The following is a 16720-nucleotide window of genomic DNA, read 5'->3' as shown; positions in this document are numbered from 1 at the left end:
AAGAACACAAGTCTTCCAAAATACAATGGTGGTGCCAAAGTGATGAACCGGTGTCCTGATTGGGGTCTATCTGGCCCAAATCTGCCTCTTAGTGGATGATTAAAATTGTTTTATTTCAATTGGCTTTTTTTTTGTCTTTTAATGGAACATTTTAAGTGATTGCCTCTCCACTGAGGTTTGTTTTTTTTAAAGACTTTTTGTTATTTTAACCCATTTTTGCCTGGCCTACAGGTATACATATTTGGTCCCCATTGCATATATGCAAGATTGGGCAAGAATGGCTTAAACAGCTTTATTATAGGAAATGTATGTGAATAATAAGCATCTCTTTGTACAACTCTCAGGGACAATAACAAATGAAATCAGGTAGAAGGGGGGTAGCAGAGTTTTGATTCTCTTGACTGAAGGCCATCGGCATGCCTCATACTAAAGGAGAACTATAACTTAAAAGTCAGTAAATAGCCCTTGCAGAGAACCTAAAATTGGTCTTTGGTATTTCCAGTCTGCCAAGACCATTTTTGTTAGGAACAGGTAATATTTATTCAAGGAGATTGCCTCTGTATTTATTTCTTCTAAAACACTATTACCCCCACCTCTCCACTTTTTTTAAGGGAGCTCAAGGCAGTTTACAATAGATAAGTAAAATAATACCAAAAAGAACAATGTTGTAAATCAAAACATAAAGAAAAATTATGCAGCAAATAAGAAAATAAACAGGAAAAGAGCCAGAAAAGCATTAATCCAAAGCAAGATGAAAGAAACAAGTCCTAAGACCAAACACACATATTACTGGTGATGTATTGTCTGGTCTGATGCACCCTCACTTTTATTTAAAAATCTCTATCCCATGCTTTCTCCTCTAAATGGGGTTAGCATCAAAATTTAAGACTACAAAGCACAAAAAAATTATATACAGCAAGTTAGAGTTTGATCGGTTCTTGTATAATGAAACCAATTTGACTATAGGCTACTTGTTATATTTACAAATTCCTCTTTTGCCAGAGGCTGTGGGACATTGTGAGGTATTGTTATCACTAAAACTCTTTTTGCAAGTTGAGTGTCATTGAGGATGCCACCCCCCTATTCTGTTCAAGCCAATGACTATAGAATATATGATTATAAAGCCCACACTGAACACACAGTTGAAATCCATGGCACTTAGATCAAGAAAATGTGAAGGATGGTATAAACATGTATCATTGGCTCTAAAATTCAGATCTTTTTTTAAACCTTGGGAAAAGTCCTTGCCATGTTACTTTGACATAGCTACCTATTTATAGCAGCATCCAAACTCACAGCAGATGATCTGAAAGTAGCGGAAGCTCATTCTTCTAACACATACAAGTACTCCAGCTGTCTATCGGTTTTCTGCCCAGACTTGGCTGCTCCTAGAGGTTTGGCCACCAAACTGCTCAATCTGCACTTGGGCAGCTTTATTCCATTGTTTGGTTTAGCTACTGTGGGTGCAAATAGTTTAATCTATGTTCTAACAACAAAAGCAGACTATTCTGTTTACAGAGAGAAAGCCAACACAATTTAATACTTAGGTTCAGACTCCATAACCATGGATGTGGAACCTGCCATTTTAATTGTGGGGTTCTGAACCCATGGTGGAAGCTGGACCTGAGCTCCCAGATGCCATGCTCTCTGGTGGCGTCTAGAAGACTTTCCAAGGCCTAGAGAGGCCACACATGGTCTCTATGGGCTCCAGAAACCCCCTGGAGCAGTTTAAAGCTTTCTTCTGTTTTTTGCCAAGAACTGGAAGTACCCTTTAAACTGCCATACATGGCCTCTTCAGGCCTCAGAAAGACTCCAAACATGCCCAGAACAAGGTTTTGAGTCCCCATGGGTTGCAACCCATGGATTTCATTATTTGCAGGTTTTGATATTCACAGGGGGTTTGGTGGGTCTGGAAATAGATCACCAAGACTCCACCTGTATTCCCATGTCTACAGGGGAAAAGTAGTACACATTTGCATATGTACTCCTGGTAGTATGCTGAGAGTAGCTCTTTCCTGCAGACTGTGCAGGTCAGTAGAACTACACAGGAGTTGTAAAGCTGGTAGCATCAATGACTGCTTTGGACAGGGCCCAGGGTCCAGAACCCACTCAAAAAAGCAAGTGAGGGTCTCACATCTGATTCTATAAGCTGCTACTTCAAGGACAGAAGCTTTTATAGTCAGGCTTTATAATCTTACTTTTGTAGAACTTTTGTAGCCATTTAGTTATTTGATTTTTCTCTGTAAACCGCTTTGTGAACTTTTAGTTGAAAAGCGGTATATAAATACTGTTAATAATAAATACTGTTAATAATAGAACTCCACTGTTATCTTCCTTCAATTTATGGGAAAGCGATTACCAGTAATTGTGATTATCAGAAGAAAATCCCTGCAATAGTGTAGGAAATTGTTCAACTGGTCTCCATTACCATGAGCTGGAGCAATTCATAGATATGAGCATAACCATTCTATAGAGCAGGTAGGCCCCTATGTTGTCCTTCACAGTCCTATTCAAACATGCACAAAAACATAGGCTTGATCTGCAAGAACCTCATGCTTCCACTAGCAATTGCTCACACTGTGACAGAGAATCTGTTTCATACTGGAAGAATCAGCTAAGATTTAATAGGAAGGGCAGAATTACACTCAACTGTATAAAAAGCAAATGACACTAAGCATGAAGATTAAATTCCAGTTGTTAACACGCAATTGTTCAGAATACAATGAAATTCCACCTCTTCCAGCATTAATTACACACACATTGCTCTCTGGCTGTTGAACTGCTTTCTATGATTCATGCTGTTTGGTTGCCCACTTGACATTTCCAAACCCAGCCTTACAAAAACAGCATTTTAGAAATTAGCTTCCTTCTGGGCTGGGGAGATGCATTTGGAGTCAACGATAAATCTTTCATGGTTTGTGGAAAGGTCAATGTAGTAAAGCCAAATTGTTTTTAAGAAAAATATATGCTTATTTTATTAACAGAGGGAGATGAAAATTTATGAGGGTGAAATTCACACCAGTTATTTAAAGGATTCTGAAACAACAGCTTCCCACCCACTCACATGGGAGAAAAAGAAAACAAGAGCCATGAAGAAAAAGACACACTTTCAGGCTTCAGAGGCTTTCAAAACTTTGTGAGCAAAAGGACAAACAAGGAGCATGTGATCAGCGTTCAGTGGATAATGGTTCAAGAATCAGACTAGCATTTACAGCATGGCACCACCAGGTCAAAAAGGCAGCTAGATTGTGATTACTACTAACCCATTAGATAATTACACATTACAGACTTGAAGTAGCTCCTCCTCAAAAGAAAAACAGTTTAAAAACTATGTTTACTCATCTGTTCCTGCCCCTCAAGGTATTTGTCCACTGCTTTTTTGTCTGGTTTTAATGTTTCTAAGCTTCTAGTTTTTTTATGCAAGTAACCTCTTTCCTGCAAATGTCTTCCGATTCATTTAAACAAGATCACTTCCTCAAAGTGCACTCCAGGCTACCATCTTTCTCACTACAGTATAGAATAGTTTATAAACATTTGGCTGAAGAATGCTAGAGTAGATGTTTGGGGGTATGCTCTAGTCTTGTGATTTCCATGATTTTGTGGGCTAACTTGTAGGTCTGGCCTCAGTACCAATGATGTTAAATCATTGTGTTCAACTACTTTCTTTTACTTAGTTCTTTAGCACAGGGCTGCAGCTGGCTTCTATTTCCTGTCCAATGAGTATATGAGACTGCTGAATAATGTTATTCAAAGCTGAGAACTGGGTGAGTAGGAGACCCTTTCTGTTTTATTTAACTGCAGTCTCTTCTTTTATAGGAAGCCCTCACTTAGTGTCATTGATAGGTTCTTGGAAACTGCAACTTTAAGCAAAATGACAATGAAACCATTTTTACCATAGGCTAATTGATATACAGTACCTGTTTGTATTCAACTTCATCACAAAACCATAATTTATGCAGCTAAAGAGTTAAAATGGATCGCCATCCAGAGGAATCATGGGGGTTATTGGTTTGTAGGGCTCATGGGCATTAAAGGCTCTTACATTTGAGACACTGTAGTTTCTTTTTATGATGGGGTACTTATGGTTTTAGTGCTGTTTTCCTTGCTTTTATGTCAAAACAGGTTCTGGCAACCCTAGCAAAACCAGTGACTTGTCAGGAAAGTGGCTACTGAAGGCAGCTCAATAGGCTGTGCTGTGGTGTGATACCTTTGAGGGGAATAAAAGCTTAGAACTTGCTGCTGCTGCCACCAGCAAAACAGCCTTGACAGAGTCTGACATAATAGGTTACAATGTCCTATTATAAGAGGGAAGTTAAAGTGACAAAATAATATGGCCTGGGTTTGATGAGCTCCATCTGCAGGTTATTATCTGCAATCGTGTTGAAGAAATTTGGAAGTGGGGTAGTGGTATGTGTGATTGAATAACAGAGTGAAACCCATCTGTAATCAGCTGGTGGACATGTCCCACAAATACAACTAAGGTTGTCATACAATACAAGTATCCAATGATTTCCTACATAGAAGTGCCTTTTACATAGGAAATCACAAATGGGTGAAGTTTGAATCTAGGTCTTTTCAATGTATTTATTTTTCCCAAAATAATATTTATGAGAATGAAAGCTCTAGGTTTCTTAGTTTTTATTACATAAAAGCCAACCTTGCTGTACATCTGTTTGGTTGTGAACACATAACTTCATTACTATATACAAAAGACAGACATCTCTTACATCCCAATGCACAATATAAACAAATCTACACCTACTGGGAAAACAGGTGTTTCAAAACAGTTAAAATAGTAGCAAGAGCTTCTGTTGCTTGTCATATCAGTCTTCTATCCTGGAATGATTCCTGTGCTGCACATCTTTAGTTCCCAAAGCCTTCACCTGAAGTTTAATAGCCATATTTGGCATTCAGATGAGTTCTGCCATCACCACTTTGGCCTGCACAACAAAGGGAGAAAGTTATGTTTGTAGTTCTTCGGCAAGGAGTTGGAGGCATTGCTTTTTTAACTGCATTCCATTCATCTCAGTCAGGTACCACCAAAAGATGGTATTTGGATGGGTAGGTGAGAGAGTGGTAATTTATCTCATAGAACATCACCTATTGAATATTGCAAGGATCAATCTCACATCTCATCCTTTTTGACATTCAAAGGGAAAAGTAAATAAAACCATGCTTATTCCACTCTATAGATGGCAGTCTGTTCCATATGTGAGCCCTGAAGGGTGCCTCTGCCACTGCTGCTGTCTTTTGCCTGTGGTCATTTTGCAGCAGGCCAGAGATAAAGTGCGCTCTGAGCAACTTGGTAATATGGGGGCAAGAAAAAGAATTTGAATGAGTTGGTCATAGTAAGGGACAAAGCCAGACTTCAATCAGCCAGAGAAAGCTTATATCCCACCTTTGTTAAAAGCATTTTTACCCTTTATAAGCACAGGTGAAGTTCAAGGATATTGGTGAAATTTAGTAGTAACATACTACAGATCAACTTTGTGTTTACTTGCTTTGATAAATCAGTTTTGTTGAGAATTGGCTGCCAGTATTAGCAGTATTGTACAAGCACACATGCCCCATTATGAAGAGTTGCTGGGAATCATCATAATACAGGACCAGACCTGACAAATCTTGCTTGTTCTATACCAGGGAGGCCAGGTAGGTGGAGATTTTATGGTGTACCAGCAAGTCGGCCATCATTAATAGGAAGCATTCCTTCTTTTAGCAAACCAGGCCCACTGATTCCATGGTCTGAAAATAGATCAGGCCAGTTTTAATGCTGCAGCCTAAAAAACCCTTATCCATTACCTTCAGGTGGCATCCACACACAATAGTCTGGGTCATCTTCTGGATATTTTGAGGACAGAGTCTGTTGGATCTGCAATGTAAATTGTTTAAACAGCGACTATGAGATACCTGAATATGCATAGAGTTGTAGAAAAAGGTGTCTTTGTAATTGAAGAGTACAGAGAGCAAGCCCAAGACAGAAGCAGTGTTTGAAAAAAATCTAAAATTGTTCATCAAATCCACACAGTTCGTAGAAATGACAATGGGTCAGATAACCAACAACTGTATCACACCACAATTTGGAGTTACACAAGTTAGCTTTTGTGCGTATTCCTTTCTTTCTTTAGTGGAACCACAGATTTCTGACAAACCAGAACTGGAAGCCATAGTTTATTCATGGATTTCAATTATTTGCTTCAGCATGGGAAAGGCAAGATATAAATTACTTAAAAAAATAATCATTTGCAAGCAAACAATTGCTTCAGCAAACCAATTCAGAGATCCATTTGCTCTGAACCAGGAAGAGAGTAGGAAATCGAGAAAGAAGAAGAAAGAGCAAATGAGGCCCAGGTTCACTCATACAATGCTAACCATTGTTTGTTGTTACACGTGAACAGAGTCAATGACTATACAGATGTTGAAATTATGTTTTTTTTAAAATAAACAGAAACCACCTAAAATGCCAATCTGAAAGGTAAAAAAACTATTTTAATTTTTCTATTCATGACAATTTGAATTGGTGGGTTTCTCTGTTCAAAGGAAAAAAGTTTAGGATGAGTCTTTGTAGCACACTCAGATTCAAGCTGGTTTAAAACTATTTTATGATAAGATCATGTCCTGAAGGTCTGTTTGGATGAAATGGTGGGATATACAGTAAATAAAAAAAAAATTTCTACACAAAAGCTACCTATCCAAATGAAGATCTATTCAATATTGCACAAGCAGTGCATGCAAGAAAATATTAGTCTTTAAACTGAATACTTTGTGGCTGGATAAAACAAGTTGGAGTATACCATTATATCTGATGCTGTAGCATCACTATAGTTGCTCCCCTTTAAGTTTTACAGTATTTACCAAAAAGAAAAAAATCCAGTGTAAACTGGAAGCAGATGGGGGTAGAAGTCATTAGATACAATATTTACTCCAGCCTTGCACAGCAAGGGTCAATAATCCCATTTATCTGCTACTGCATCTGTTGTCCCTTATAGATGGAATGCACGGCTGCACGTCATTTTTCTTGCCATTGGTTACAGTGTGCTATCAGCTATGAAACTTAGATAACTTTATCAAAGCCAAGATACCTGGAATTATTATTAAGCCAACTGTCCTGTTAACTAAAGCAGAGGCACCCTTTAAAGTGGTGTCCCCTTACATTTAGCAGTCAGAGAGCAACTGTCTTTTTTCAACCCAGCATGGTATCTTTTCCATTGGCTGTTGCTGGTGTCTCTTCTGTGTCTCTTCTGTGACTTTATATAAATTGTGAGCACTTGGAGAACAGGAAACAATTTATTGATTCATCTGCTACATAAACCTCTTTGTCTTTTATAGGCACTGAGCTATTGCAAGACCTTCATTCATTCATATAAGTTCATCTTTAATATATTCATTTATGTAAACTTACGTAAATTTATTCAAATTTTAAATGTAAATTAATTTTTTTTCCCCTGGCCCCCAACACAGTGTCAGAGAGCTGATGTGGCCCTCCTGCCAAAAACTTTGGACACCCCTGCAGTAGACCAGAGGTTCTCACACATTTAGCACCTGGACAGAATGAGCCCACCGGGACAGAATGAGAATTTGTCAGGACCCACCCACAGTGATGTCATAACTGGATGTGACATCAAACAGGAAAATTCTTTAACTATCCTAGGCTGTAATCCTACCCACACTTACCCAGGTGTAAGTTTCCTTTACTAGCATTGTTAAAAGAATATACATAGTATTTTGTTAAAAGTACAGGTCTATAACATTTTCCCAAATGCAGTCACATACCATGGTAGCATCAAAGCTAACATATTAAAAATAAAATATTGCAATGGGGACCCACCTGAAATTGTCTTGCGACCCACCTAGTGGGTCCCGACCCGCCGTTTGAGAAACACTGCAGTAGACTATTAATAGCTTCTTCTCATTTAGTTGCTTTAGTTCTCACAACTCACCTTACTTGCAACCTTCTTTTTCTTGTTGTTGGACTCTTCTGCAGGCTTTTGATATCCTATACCAGATCCTAGATAGAAATAAGGGAGGGAAAGGGGCTAATATTGCCAACTCTTAATTCTTTAGAAAAAACAAAACAAAAAGGTGTCAAGTAAGAAAACACAGAGACCAGAGAACTGTTAAATGAAGAGTGGCTCTGCTGTCCCCATGGAGACCCAAAGTGAACATATGCTAGAAATTTAGTTTGAATGAAGGATAAGCCTGCCACACATTTTCAGGTAAAAATAGTTTCATTAAAATAAAAGCACACACACACACCCTGCTAAGTGGCCTTGCAACACTTAACCAAGCATCATATGCTATTCTAAACTTACTTCTCTGCCTTAAGGCTTCAATTTCAAGGCAAGTGTCTGCCAATTATAAGGGAACAATTAAAAATACATTCCAACTACATCTATTTGCCCAAGTTTTGTAATAATTTGTTTTTGAATGAAAAAAGATAAAGATTTTGAACAGAATCTCCATTAAAACACCTCATTCCAATTTTTTTTAAACACAAAGAGGGAACAGACATTGCGTTGCCTTCTAAAGAGTTTATTTATGACATCCTGCCAAAGGCATACAACACATTAGAAGTAAAATTTATTCAAGTACCAGAATTTAAGGCTTTCCAAAACTGTAGTTTAAATTCAACATAACTATTACTTTCCCAATTATCTTAAGAGTATTAAGAGTTGTATTAACTCAAATGTATTAAGAGTTGAAACTTTTTCTCCTCCTGTCCCCAAGCTGTGCAAGATAAAATTCACTTCTATCAATGGGGTCATCCATTTTTCTCTAGTGCTCTAAAAACACACTAGACATCTGCACTGTCCTAACAAACATCTCAGATCAGGTTGTTCAAGAGATAAGCAGGTTCACAACACTGCTCACCTTGTGGTGCCTTCTGCAACGTATTCATGAGGGAGTTGCCCTCTGGTGTTATTGCGTCTTCCTGCAAAGGCTCAGATGGAGACCCAATTCCTGTAAAAGTGAAGTAGGACCCCAGAGTTTTAGCTTAACCTATCTTTTAATGAACACAGGACAAGTTCATTAACACATTTTTGCCCAGACTACAGGTGTACATATTTGGTCCCTGTTGTGTATGTGCAACATTGGGCAGAAATTTAAATTTAAAGAAATTTTGTTAAATCATTTGTCAACAAGTTGGTTTTAATAGCTAGTTTTTACATTGCCCAGCAACAATACTGCAAAATGCTGAAGCATCAGAAACACTTGGGGAACCTTGAAACTTCTCTCATGAGGCCTTGGAAAGCAGGGAGCATTCTACAGAATGCTATTCACAGACTGGGTTCAATTCAGTCTACTGCACAACATCCACACAATGAGGGATTAGTATAGGGCCAATAATGGTGAACCTATGACATGAGTCAGAGGTGACACATCACAATGTTTTGGGTGACACGCCAGCATTCACCAACACCTGACAACAACCAAGTTTGTTTTACTCATATTTCATTTTTGTAATTAATGTTTCTTTACATTTCTTTACGTGTTCTTTACGAACACATGATCGGACTGTATTTTTTTTAATTAAATGAATATATAAAGAGTTGTTTTCTCTTTTGTTCAATGACACAAGAATCAAGTGATGAATTTCCGAATTTCTGACATGCTGAGCCTAAAAGGTTCACAATCACAGGTATAGGTCATAGCAGAGTCCACTTTCCCTTCTTTATGTGGATTTCAGGCACCACACCAGTTACAGGGTAAGGAAGGTCTCTGCATACCTCTCACTTCCCACAACAGCTGAATGCAATCCCTGTGCAGAAGAAACAGGGCTTCATTAGAGTCTATGGCAATCATTTCACTTGCTATTTTGCAGATAGTACAGCATAAAGTACAAACCAACAGCATGTCAGGGAGAGAGCACTTAAGATGTTAATACTCCCAATTCTGGCTTTTTAAAGTCTCATACAATTAAAATAAGGGAAAAAATTTACCCTCACCAATGGAGTCCGTCTCTTTGCTGCAGTGAGCATAGGAACTGGCTGGGAGATTCTCTTGTTTAATTCTTCTTTGTGCTGCAGTTTCCATCGTTTGGTTTTGGGCTTCTTGACTTGCAGCTTTTGTTTCTGCTGCTGCTGCTGCTGCTGCTGCCTCCTCATCGTCCTCCTCTTCCTCCTCCTCTGGTCCCTCATCTTTCATATTTAACAGGCTTGCAGGGATATCTGGACGCCTCACAGGCAACTTCTAAGTGGCAACCAGAAACAGTGATGAAAAATCACTGTTAATATGAACAATGCCAAATATCAAATAGTCTATGCTATGAGGCAATGCACTTTGGGAACAGTAGTAACAAATACTTGTTGACCCTCTACAAACTTACAGAACAGGCTCTCCAAGACCAATAAATCACTCGGTATGCTTGTCTATGCAAAGGATCGACAGCTCCTCCTGGAAGAACACATTGCCTATGGCAGGCAGAAGTGCCATGATCCAGCGACCTCTGAATTCCCCAATCAATTGATTCAACTTCAAGTGTGAGTCAAGTGTGCCTGAACTGCTTCTGCAATGCTAGATTCAATCTCATAGTCTTTTCATCTCCCAACTTACCCCCACAGTCCCAGTTTTCAGTTTGAATTTGCTTCCGCCTTTCATGGCACCAAACAGGGGCAAGGTAAGTTTTTTAGGTTTTTTTTCCATTTCCAGATCTTGACTCCCAAGTCTGTGGAAAATGAAAGAAAAAAAAATTGAGGGGAGGGAAGCACACACAAAAGTCAGATCTTGAAAGAGAGAATGCTACAGTAGTTCAAGTTCTGTTCATTCATGTGTGAAACCCACATTAAAATCCACAGTTATAGTGACTCAGGCAAGCCACTCTCATGGCTGGCTCAGGCAACAGCCTACAAACAACACAGCAAAGAACTGTGCTAGAAGTGTTAACTTCTACCTCCTACCATTAGTAATGGTTAAAGCTAACCAGGGTTCTCTTTAAGAAAGAGCCAAACTTCTAGTTATTTGGAAGCAGCAGTGTTTCAGGACTACGTATCTGGCATCCTCTTCATGCTACATTTCATGAACGTTTGTTGAAGTGTCAGAAGAATATAGCACATACTACTGATTACTGCTCTATATGATTAAAACTCACTGGGATTTCAACTCTGGCATTGATGCAGGTGTAACCATCTTAATTAACCCTTTCAATCGCTGTTGTTCTTTCCTCAGTTCAAAGGTTCGCAAGTGAAGTTTTTTACGTGCCACGCTGTCTAAGGCACTTCCCGATTTTATTTTGGTCATGAACTCATCCAAGGAATCATGAGCTGCTGACTGGGAATGGGCTGTAGGAAGAAAAGCATAAAAGTAATCACGTCAAACAAAATATTTACAGACAAAATGGTCCAAGTTTTTGTAGCCAGCAGGGGGTCAACAAATATCAAAGGACACCCGAAGCAATATTCTAGGCTGGACACAGTCAAGTCTATCAACTAGGAATGCGTTTTTTTAAAAAGGTCACTGTCTATACCTGAGTTAGGGCGCAATCCTAACCCCTTATGTCAGTGCTTTCCAGCACTGACATAAGGCCAATGCAGCTCTGAGGTAAGGGAAAAAACATTCCCTTACTTTAAGGAGGCCTCCGTGAGTGACATCCAATTGCAGGATGCAGCACATGTTCCATTGGCACTGCTATGCCAGTGCTGGAAAGCACTGACATAAGGGGTTAGGATTGCGCCCTTAGTTTTATAAGGGTTTTTAAGTTAGTAAAACATTTTTTCTACCCAAGTATTCTTACATTGTATATCCCTCCCTCCCCAACAAGAAACGTGCTTGGATTTGGCTGGGAAACTATTCTGATCAGGATACTATACTATTTTAGTGACCAAGTCATACAAGATAAAACATGAGTCAAAACACCAAAAAGTTTTTTTTTTAAAAAAGGAACACAAAGGGCCTGAACAATTTGGTTCCTCATGTACACCACCAGGCATCCAGTTGTTCTGCAAGCACCAGGCATCCAGTTGTTCTGCAAGCACCAGGCATCCAGTTGTTCTGCACTCCCCTAACTAGAGTGCTGCTGACTGAGACAGGGCTGGCAGCAGATAACTTCAGTGTGCAGAGCATCACATGCAAGAAGGAGAGGGGAATGAGATTTCAGCTGAGAGTGTTTTATTACTTGGACAGCTAGGAATTTTTTCTGCATCCCTGCAAGAAATGCAATTCCCCTGCTTCAGGGTAATCTGAACAGCCATCCTTTTTGTAGAATTGAACATGCACACTTAAACAGCTTCTTAAAATATAAGTGGTTTACATTTTAAATATAGTTTCAGTCATGGTTATGTCTGGCTGAGTCTTTCATGCATGAGAAAAACAGATATCCATTTCTGCAATAAAATGTATCCAAGACAATCAAAATGACAGCAATTTTGCTAGTCAGTTTTCAACAAAGACATCCCAACTGAATAGTTGTCTCCAGTTTGGTTGGCAACCTTCAGTCTCAAAAGACTACGGTATAAGCCTACAGCATCTGGTATTCCCAAGCGGTCTCCCATCCAAGTACTAACCAGGCCTGACCCTGCTTAGTCTCCAGTTTATGCCATCTGCAAAAAGTGTTGGATAATGGCCCTGATGGGCAGTACCTCACAGATCCTGGAACAATAACCAGGGATTCCATGGCAAATAAAGGATCTTGTGGTTTCATTTCTTGGTGGTACTGCAGCTATAGCAAATCTATAGGAATTTGCATCTTAAAAAAACTGTTAATTCCTCTGTAGCATTATTAAAGGCCTTGTAATGTTTAACTTGAGAATTTAGAATAAAATACATAGCTGTAAATTAAAAGACACAATATGCTCTGTTCCACCTAACTTGAAAATATTAGGTTTAATAACTGTACTTTCTGAGAAAAATTTATATGCCCTCTGTTCGCCTGCTTCCCCAAATCAGAAAATGCACTGCAAAAATGCCAAATGGAAGTTCTTATTCTAACAGCAGACTTCTTTCTCCAAAGAGGAAGTGGGTATGCATTTCCTACATTGGGCAAATGTAACTGCAACAGGGAACAGGATACAGCCATGCCAACTAGGCAAAGATCTGCCACCACAATGCACAGTAATTACAGGGGAACTTTTTATGCGCATGGCAGTGACCCAGGCAACATGTGTCAGTGTCTGTCCCTTTAAGTGGCATGGGTAAGGGGATTGCAACAACAAGATTGGAATGCCTGCCACTGCCAGGGACATAGGGGCTTTTTTTTTTTTTTACTCACCCCTATCCATAATGTCTGGGAGTGTATCTGCAGGCTCCCCATGCCTCAAAATGGTGAAAGAATGTGATTGCAACCCACTTCTGGGTTGCAACTGCAAAACTGGAAGTGGGTCATGATGACCTTTTAAAAAATGTTTTGAGAAGTAGGGACCCCTGCAGGGGGCTCCATGGGGCATACCCCCGGAGGCTGCTGTGGACACGGGTAGGTAAAAAAATTCATGTCCTCACTGGCGGCGCAATCATTCCAATTACATTTTCACCATCCCCCTGTCCCCTCCAAGATTTGCCTTAGTTCTCAAATTCCCTGTGAGTGAGAACCACCGCTGTAGTACATTCATTGCATTATGTTCTGAAGACTTGTTTCAGATGGGAGCAACAAATGACAGCCTTATCCCAAACAGATGCACTTTGGACACCAAGCATTTTCAGTGGAAGGTAAATGTGCTCTTCCTACCTCATCAAGTGCTTTCTATTTGTGCGCTGGTAGAAAGCCTAAGGCACAATACAATAGATGATCTCAGCAGGTGGATGATGTGTGTTTCTGGCACACAGACTTCATATTAAATTATCTCATACTGAAGGATCTGGCTGATGTTTTAGAATTACTGATTGGGCATGAGGAAAAATGGTTTGATAATTGTCAGTTCAGGGCTCTGGATCAGATTAGGTCTTGCTGATAACCATAACAAAAGATCATTGTGCCCCAAGACAGATGGACAGGAAACTACAGTAAACAAAGACAGAAATCAGGCAACCAGGCACAAGTGGGTTCTTCCCCCCCCCCCAACTCAACCTTATTCCAGAATGAAATGGTAGCAATTGCTGTCACTACCAGGACTAAAACAAGACAGAAGGGAATTTCTCTTTCCCAGATGTGTGATGGAAGCCTTTGAGTCCCAGAAATGGAGGCAGTAATGTACAGCTAGCAGTCATAGGGATGAATCAACACTCTCTCCAGTGAGTCAACCAGACCAGGCAGGTTAAAAACCAGCAAGAAGTTGATTCAAATGGGGCAAAAGACAAAAATAGGGATAAAAAGGTAGTTACAACTGGGCAAACACACACACAAAAAAGGTAGTTGGTGGACAGCCTAGGGACAGTTCTTCCAATGCAACATACAATGGAATTACATTTGCATCAGTACTGTAACTTTTGACCAGCATTGAACTTAATTAATTCTGTGTGTGGTTAGAACATGTTAAAAGTGTGGAAGCTTTACACCCAAATTTGCCAGGCTCAGAATCATTGCGCACTATGCTTCCTAGGTCAGAAAGCTGGGCTTCCTTTTTTCTGGTTTTTATAAGACCACAAACCATCTAGATTCCTAAAATACCAGCTTAACTGCCCAATGAAAACATTAAAAGAGGATGGGAAGCCAATTTCCTATTTTTATATAGCCTCAGCAAAGTAGGAAGCTTTGTCACATTGATCCACCATAGTTCATTTGTAACGATTTTAGAAAACTGTCTGCAAACTGTCTCAATGTCTCTTCAGCATCCACTTAAACTCTACAAGTACATGATGAGACACGAAATCATTCAGCCTGTCACTCATTCAGCCATTCCTTCCCAATGCTGTTCCATAGGGTTGAGAAGTTAAAGCACTACGAAAAAGTTTGAGCTCCAAAAATGTTATAGGAGACTTATGCGCAACAACAGCACAGACTGCCAAATTCAACAACAATTTGTGATTTCAATAATCTCCTACCTGCCAGCATGACATACAGTAACGATTTAAATGAAGATGAAAATTCAATGCCTAGGGTTGGCTTAAGCTAAAGAGATTATATTCTTGTGCCTTTGCTACCTGAAATTTATAGTTCTGCATTATTCCATCTCTGAGCTATTAATTACTTCAGATTTTGTTCTTGATGAAGGGGGAAAATAACTTAGTTTGGGATACAAAATACAGTAGGCTATGGGGAGAAGGAAGATACTGACCTCAGCAAACATCAATCCTAACAGCAAAATTAATCTCTATAGTAAATGGCACCAATATCATGTCCTGGCAGAGAGGCAATCAATGACAATCTTTCAATCCCAAAGGAAAGTTTAGGGTCTCTTATTTGAATATCTTATACACCCCCCACCATTTTAGCCAAAGTGTAATTCTTCAAGAGAATCTTAGATCCACTAATTCCATTTCTACTAAAAATGATGGAATGCTTTGCAGTACACACTCTTTGTGGGACAAATCCAAATATTTATCATGACTTGTCTCATCTGGATTTAATTTCATTTCAATTGACCAACGATCTGGAAGACATACATATACACACATCCTGCTTCTCCCCTCCCCCCACCTTTAAACAAAAATATGGTCTTACCTGTCCTTGGAGATTTCAGCTTCTCTGCTATGTCAGAGAGTTCTTTCTCAGTTGCATTTAATTTTGAAACCTATAAAAGACAGTTGGAAAAATATATACACCTATGACAATTTTACAAAAACCTTAAAAATAAAAATGTAGCACTTTTTGCCCTCAAGTCCAAACACAATATTAGAAGGGCAAAACACTTATTGCTATTTCTCAAATGGTCTTTTGGGGCCACAGAGTAAAGCTATTTTCTTCTGTACCCTACTAATTTAAAAGACCACTTTATGCGTTTGAAAAAAAAATAGGTTCAAGCTCACAAAACTTTTAGTTTTATATCTCTTGTTATCCTTTTCTCTTAAGGGTGTCACAAGACGATCTGTTTTGGTTACAATAGATGAACAAGGCTACCCTTCTGGAAACTAACATTACATTTCCCCCTCTGCAGTAGTACATTTATGATGGATGATTTATCATTTTGTGATAGCTGAAGTCAGGAGACTGCATTTATTCTGGCAAGATCTCTTGCCCTTCTGAACACGAAGAAGGGAAGCCTGACTACTAGACCACATTTTAATTTCAGAAAGGAGAGAGATATGTTGTTGCTCTCACTACTCTCCAAGTTCCTCACTCTAATTGAGAATGGAAATGGATGGTGAGGTTCGCCCCATGGTCATGCGGAACTCTGGAAGCACTTCCAAAGCTCTGTGTCAGGTCATAATCAAGACTCTACCTTCCACCTTAAAGGAAGGCAACAGAAAGCACATGTTTTGGCTTGATACCAACTCCAGTCAGAATTTGTGGATCTCTGGTTGAAGTTATTCTTACCAGTGAATCATATGTTTCTGGCTTCTCATCTATCTTCCCAGCTTTCTTCATTCTGTTCAGTCGTTTCTGCTCAATAACACCTGTCCGATCAAGGAATGTATCATCATCACTATCATAGAAGTCTTCCTCTTCCCAATTCTTTGCTTTTCTCTTTCGGGATACTAAAAAGAACAAAAACAAGATAGATGAAAGATGATAGATGAACAGAACAGCTTGAAGTCAATAATCCATCTGTTTCAATGATTTAGGAATAACCACTCCAATCAGCACTATTTTCAAATAGTTAGGCATGTGTTCTGCCAGATTCCCAATCCAAATTCTCACTTAGAGAACTTATGCCCACTCTAAGCTAATTAGCTCCCCTTTTGTTCCCCAACAATG

The 16720-nt window shown here is 39.3% G+C and overlaps 1 protein-coding gene across 2 annotated transcripts in view; it reads right to left on the bottom strand.

The window, feature by feature from the left end:
• Positions 1-278: 278 nt before the first annotated feature.
• SLC4A1AP (solute carrier family 4 member 1 adaptor protein) overlaps positions 279-16720 on the bottom strand; it is a 23542-nt gene continuing 7100 nt past the window's right edge. The window contains exons 6-14 of one of the 2 annotated variants that reach the window (XM_066618651.1): positions 16340-16500; positions 15527-15596; positions 11087-11276; positions 10552-10663; positions 9939-10188; positions 8869-8958; positions 7938-8005; positions 5800-5869; positions 279-4940 (exon numbers count right to left, since the gene is read on the bottom strand). In XM_066618651.1, the coding sequence (XP_066474748.1) occupies positions 4891-4940; positions 5800-5869; positions 7938-8005; positions 8869-8958; positions 9939-10188; positions 10552-10663; positions 11087-11276; positions 15527-15596; positions 16340-16500 (1061 nt within the window). In that variant the 3' untranslated portion in view covers positions 279-4890. The remainder of the gene's footprint in view (positions 4941-5799; positions 5870-7937; positions 8006-8868; positions 8959-9938; positions 10189-10551; positions 10664-11086; positions 11277-15526; positions 15597-16339; positions 16501-16720) is intronic. The other variant, XM_066618652.1, reaches the window with a different exon arrangement.

Source organism: Tiliqua scincoides, chromosome 1 (assembly GCF_035046505.1).
Source record: "Tiliqua scincoides isolate rTilSci1 chromosome 1, rTilSci1.hap2, whole genome shotgun sequence".
Taxonomy (NCBI): Eukaryota; Metazoa; Chordata; class Lepidosauria; order Squamata; family Scincidae; genus Tiliqua; species Tiliqua scincoides.
This window is presented reverse-complemented; position numbering and strand designations above follow the sequence as displayed.